The sequence below is a fragment of the Rhineura floridana genome, chromosome 4 (assembly GCF_030035675.1).
Source record: "Rhineura floridana isolate rRhiFlo1 chromosome 4, rRhiFlo1.hap2, whole genome shotgun sequence".
NCBI lineage: Eukaryota > Metazoa > Chordata > Lepidosauria > Squamata > Rhineuridae > Rhineura > Rhineura floridana.
The window spans coordinates 176,882,952-176,888,951 of NC_084483.1; the positions used below are offsets into that span (position 1 = coordinate 176,882,952).

Here is a 6,000-nt window from a genome sequence, read left to right on the forward strand (position 1 = left end):
TGGTACCTATCGGAGAGAAAGGAACGGAACCACTATAATACAATGCCTCCAATTCCCAATCCCTCCAGGCGATGTAAAAGGATACTGTGGTCGACAGTATCAAAAGCCGCTGAGAGATCGAGGAGGACAAGAAAGGTGAATTCTCCCCTATCTAATGCCCTCCTCAGATCATCTACCAGAGCGACCAAGGCTGTTTCAGTTCCGTGACCAGTCCTGAAACCCGATTGGTATGGATCCAAGTAATCCGTTTCATCCAAGTGTGTTGACAACTGGTTGGCCACCACTCGCTCAATGACCTTGCCCAAAAATGGTAGGTTCGAAATTGGGCGGAAGTTATTGAAAACTTGGGGATCCAAGGAGGGCTTCTTCAGGATGGGCTTTACAATTGCCTCCTTGAAGGCTGATGGCATCACACCCTCTTTCAAGGATGCGTTTACCACCGCCTTGATCCCCTCGCCCAATTTCTCTCTGCAGCTCATAAGGAGCCACGAAGGGCAAGGATCAGTTAGGCAAGTGGTAGGCTTCACAGATGAAAGCACCTTGTCCACATCCTCAGAAGGGAGAAGCTGAAACCGATCCCAACTTACCGGCATGCAACTGGTCAACTCTGATTCATCCACTGTATCCACGGCGCACGGGATCGAGCTCTGTAAGTGTTCGATTTTGTCAGCGAAGTGCTTTGCTAATATATCACAGGAGGCCTTTGACTGTGCCAAGGGTTCCTGAGCAGCTGGACCGACCAGGCTTCGGACCACCTGGAACAGCCTCCTGGGACAGCACTCCGCAGACGCAATAGAGGCAGTAAAGAAAGCCTTCTTTCCTGCCTTTATTGCCACTTGTTAGGCAGCTACTGCTGCTCTAACCTGTGTCCGGACATCTTCGGAGCGGGATTTCCACCACCGGCGCTCTAGTCGTCTCACCTCCTGTCTCAAACTACGCAGCCGCGGTGTATACCATGGTGCTAGTTGAGTTCTATTCAGGGGGAGAGGACGTTTCGGAGCCACCCGGTCTAATGCCCTGGTGATCCCATCATTCCACTCCTTCATCAGGGTTTCGACCGGGCGACCTTCAGCAGGTTCCAATTCCCCTAGCGCAGTCAGGAATCCATCTGGATCCATCAGGCGCTTGGGGCGGACCATTCTAATAGGTCCTTCACCCCTGCGGAGGGGGCATGGCATCGAGAAGTCCATGTTTACCAGGTAGTGATCTGACCATGACACCGGGGTGGAATGAACCACTCCCAACTTCAGACCACTTCTCTCCCAGGACAAACACAAGGTCGAGAGCATGACCGGCTACATGGGTGGGCCCAGTATTACTAAGGTGCAGTTCCCAGGAAGCCATGGTTTCCAGGAAATCCCGAGGGGCTCCAGTGAGAGTGGCCTCGGCATGCACGTTAAAGTCACCCAGCACTAACAATTCTGGGGACAATGTCCGTACAGCCGAGACCACCTCCAGCACCTCGACCAGGGAGTTTGCTGTGCAGCGGGGTGGGCGGTACACCAGCAGGGTCCCTAAACTGCCCTTCGGGCCCCACCTCCAGTACATACAATCAACAAATTGAGTCCTATGGAGAGGAGATCTGGCAAAAACCAAGGACTCTCGGTAGATGACTGCCACGCCCCCTCCCCGCCTTCCTACCCTCGGCTGCTGTGCATAACGGAAACCTGGTGGACACATGACCTCAAAAATGGGAGCAGAGGCTTCGTCCAACCAAGTCTCCGTAATGCATGCCAGGTCTGCCCGCCCATCCAAGATCATATCATGAATGAGTGAGGTTTTCTGAGCCACAGACCTGGCATTACATAACAGCAGTCAAAGGTCGGTAGGAACCTTGCGTCCCCCAGTTTTCGTCTGGTTCTGAGCAGACCTGGAACATGGGATGGATATAATGCATCTATCCCGTGTTCCCCTATTCCGGCATGGTCTGCCAATAGCACCCTTCCAGTGCCTGCCGCCCAAACTTCCTATAACTTGGTCCCCCACTTCCCTCCCTGGCTTGCACATGCCTCTATCCCTATCTGCCAGTCAACAGGTCACCCACCCTAACAAATTTTTGTCCGGAGACCCGCCTCCGTACCCAGTAACAGCTGTAATTAATTAAAATAAATTAATTTAAATTAAACTAAATCAATATAATTCACTTCACATTCACACATTCATACACACTTCACATGCAGAGCAGGAGCCCAAGAAGGAGAGAGCAGAGTTGTTGGCCAAGCAGCAGCAGCAGCACAAGCAGGCAGATGGCTCTCCCTCCCTGGACGGTGATGGTCCTCTTCCCCTTGCAGGCACTGGATCTGGCATGTGAGAGGGTGGTCGCCCTGTCTATGGAACAACTTCCCCTCTGATGTGCATCTCATACTGATATTATTTGCTTTCCGTCGACAGGTGAAGACATGCATCTTTACCCAGGCCTTTGGGAGGGAGCAAGGTTTACTGAAGTTTACTGTTATGTGGTGCTTACTCTGATAGTTTTTACTCACCTGCTTCCATAAGTGCTGTTGCTGATTGTTTTAATTATCAATTTTAATATGTTTATATGAATTGGATTTTAGACATTCTGCTTTGTTTTATTTGTTAATTTGCTAACATATGTACTCCTGAGAACATCTGGTGAAGGACAGATTATAAATATTGCAAACATATAAAATAAATATTTTGCATGTAAGACAATTTAAGCATTTGGACCTTTGACTATTTCATCTTCTTAAATGCTCTTTTATGTACTTTTCTCCTAGACGTGGGAATCCGTTACATCTGTGTAGAGAGCGATTTAAAAAGATTCAAAAACTCTGGCAACAGCACAGCATTACGGAAGAAATAGGGCATGCACAAGAAGCAAATCAAACTTTAGTAGGCATTGACTGGCAGCATTTATAGCTAACTATTTCTGAAGATTGGAACCTTCCTGATCATTCTTTTATAATACAGCGAAATTTGTCAAGCAGAAGGAGGATTAGAAGACAAAGGACTGAAGTAATAAAGAGAAGAATTTAGTTATTTTATTAACTTTTCCATGTTTGTATATTTCCTGGTTTCCATAACCATGTAAACTTTTCTGTTTAGCAGGTTTGAGCAATAGTATTATTTGCTTCCTACTGTGCTTCCTTCATACACAACCTGTTGATTTCTGTAACTTGGGCTAGTGAATTTACGTTTCTGGTACTAAAGTGGACATCTTCTGAAATCTTTTTTGATACCTTAGAGGAGGAAAAACTGCTGAAATGGCAACTAGACAGAGCACAATGTAGAAGTGGTATGTTTGCCCTTTTGTAGTAAATCTGAGCCATTTTGCATTTTAGTAAAACTGTTCTGTACTTGGAATGACATAGGGGTGCACAATGTAGCAATGGATTTATATATGAGTGCATAAGAACACTCATTGTATCTAAAATGAATTTGTAATCTGAAGCTTTGCAGGGCCCTTTTGCCTTTGTATTTCTTCTTATAAGAAAGAGAACACTTTAATAAGGAAAATTAACTTAAATATCTTTTTTGAAATCTTGCACTCTTTGGAATTATTGTATGGATTGTGATATTGACATAATGGGCAAAAACAAAACTGTTTTCCCCAGGTAGCATGCCATCACTTGGGTTATAGCTCCACCTTTGAAGGCAAGAATGCAAAGGAGTCAAGACCGTAGCTGCCCCTTCCAGTCCCACTCCAGTTCATTCTTGCCTTCATCCGAGGCTGTTCCCTTGTGTACTCTTTACTCCTTACTGTAGTGAGTGTGGGTCTGTGTGTTTAGTGAGTTTTGGTCAGTACGTTTAGGATTGTGTGTAGAGAGCTTGATGTGGGGAGTGTGAGAGAGTGTTTGTTTTTGTTTGTTTTGTGAGGGGAATTTTTTATTTGTCATCTTCCATGTTGAAAAGGTTGACATTCTGCTTTGTTGAGTTGAGATATTGAGATAGTAACATCACTCATTGGAGAAGTCATGTGAACAATAATTTGATGACAAATTCAGAGGGAGAGAATAAGTGGTTTGGTTTGGTTTTACTTTTGGTGATTTCAAACATTCAAAGTTCAGGATCCATCTCCCTTTATACAGTTCTTATGCTAAAAATATAGAAAGCAAAGTAAAAGCCATGGACAGTCCCCTTAACAAAACATTTGTGAGTTGCAAAATTTTGTGGCCATTAGTTTCCTTCATTTCTATTGTCTACATAGATTTGTACATGGCTGGCATTCTGTAAAGAAATTTGTCTATAGTATATTTTATAAGTATATTGAAAACACAGATTTTGCACATGGGTGCCTGAAGGCAGTGAATTTTCTAAATATAAAAATCTTCTCCAAGAAAACAATATAAAATATTTTAGAGAGGTTTCATTCTATCTCTTCCAAATTTCATTTTTAAATGACAAATTACTATAATCTATAATCTTAGCTAGTTCTGATTTCATCTTCAGTGCAGAAAAGCCATCCCTTGAACATCCAGTGTGCTTGCAATTAGTGCAAGTTTGGATTTTTTTTAGTGATCTGACACATCAGGTAGTGTTCACAGCAGCTTTCTATAGGCCAGAATAATTACAGTTAATACATAAAACACAAAAAGCTATACCAGCTTGGATTCCTCTTCTTAAGGAAAGGAATTTTTGACAGGACATACTTGTCAATCTGATCAGAGTCTTCCTACACGTGTGCTTTAGTAGTTCTTAAGTCTCTCCTCCTTTGCTGAGTGTTGTGTAACTAGCAAGAAAATATTCAGTCTTCATTTTCCCTTTGATTAGGTTGTGGATAAATCTTTGCTGTGCATGTTACACTTAATGTAATGTTGTTTCTTTGGGATTTTAAAAACTTCTTTTAAGAGGCATATAGAAACAGGGCATTTAAATTCTGGGTTTTTTTCCTCTCATGGGTGCATAGATAATTCAAAAATGGCAAATAGGATCTGCTGCCATTTAACTGATAGGTTTCTATATAAAGTAAATATTGAGAGAATAAGGTATTTTCCTCTCAGGTACTATAATAGTCCGAGATGGAAGTCAAATGGGTTGGTGGAATTAGGACTATAAGACATAGGAAAGTGTATAATTTATCCTGGTTTTCTGTAGGATTGCTCATTCTTCAACAACCCATTTTCTCTTCTCTGATTTTTTCTTTTTGCATGTATTTATGTTCATTGTAGAAATGTTTATATAACGAGATTTCAGTATCAGGGAATTAATACCTGTAATGAATTGGCTAAAACTTTCATATCTGTGGACAACTTGTAAAAATTGAAATGTATCATATGTATAAAAAGTATAAGAATAAATGCTTTAGGTGTTGACATTCAATTGATATGTAAACCTGCTTGCTTTTTTCTTTTTAACAGAAAGTTCTGCTGAACATTTGAGTTACTAGCTTTTAGTACTACAATAGGGCCCTGCTTTACGGCGCTTCGCTAATGTGGCGGTCTCAGTTAGACACAATTAGACTAAAGCCCCACTCATACGGCGCTTGTTCTGCTTTTATGGCGGTTTTTGGGCGTCAAGCACCATTCTATTCAATGAGTTCCGCTTTTCAGTGTTTTTCACTTTTCAGCGGGGGTCCGGAACATAACCCGCCATATGAGTGGGGCCCTACTGTAGAGTTATAGCCTGGACCTGCAACATCTCTAGTTTTTCCAAGGCAGCATGCCATCAGGAGGGTATTAGCACCACCTAGTGTCCAAAGACAGGAATGCATAGGAGTCAAGATTTCTGATGCTCCTGGTGTGATTCCAGTCCATTCCTGCCTTTGTCCTAAGTTGGATCCTTCTGCCTTAGCTCTCCTGTGAGTTTGTTCCTGTAGTGTACTTTGTCTGTATTTTGTGAGCCTTTTTTCTCCCCCTTTTTCCTTTTGATCCATTGATAGCAAAAAAAAAATCCTAGTTCTGGCTGGCAGCCTTCCAGCTACTGGGGCTTTCCTACTACTCCCCCTCCTCAGTCTTGGGGCTGTGGCCTTTTCCTCCCTTGCCGCCAGGCTTCTCCCCCACCCACCACCCAATCACGGTCTACAGCCACAGATTGCCC

General features: G+C 43.2%; 1 protein-coding gene across 2 annotated transcripts in view; it reads left to right on the plus strand.

The window, feature by feature from the left end:
* Positions 1–5,283, plus strand: part of UBR2 (ubiquitin protein ligase E3 component n-recognin 2) — a 111,486-nt gene extending 106,203 nt beyond the window's left edge. For both annotated transcript variants that reach the window (XM_061625343.1, XM_061625342.1), the window contains exon 47: positions 2,742–5,283. In XM_061625343.1, coding sequence (XP_061481327.1) covers positions 2,742–2,883 — 142 coding nt within the window. In that variant the 3' untranslated portion in view covers positions 2,884–5,283. The remainder of the gene's footprint in view (positions 1–2,741) is intronic.
* Positions 5,284–6,000: the final 717 nt, after the last annotated feature.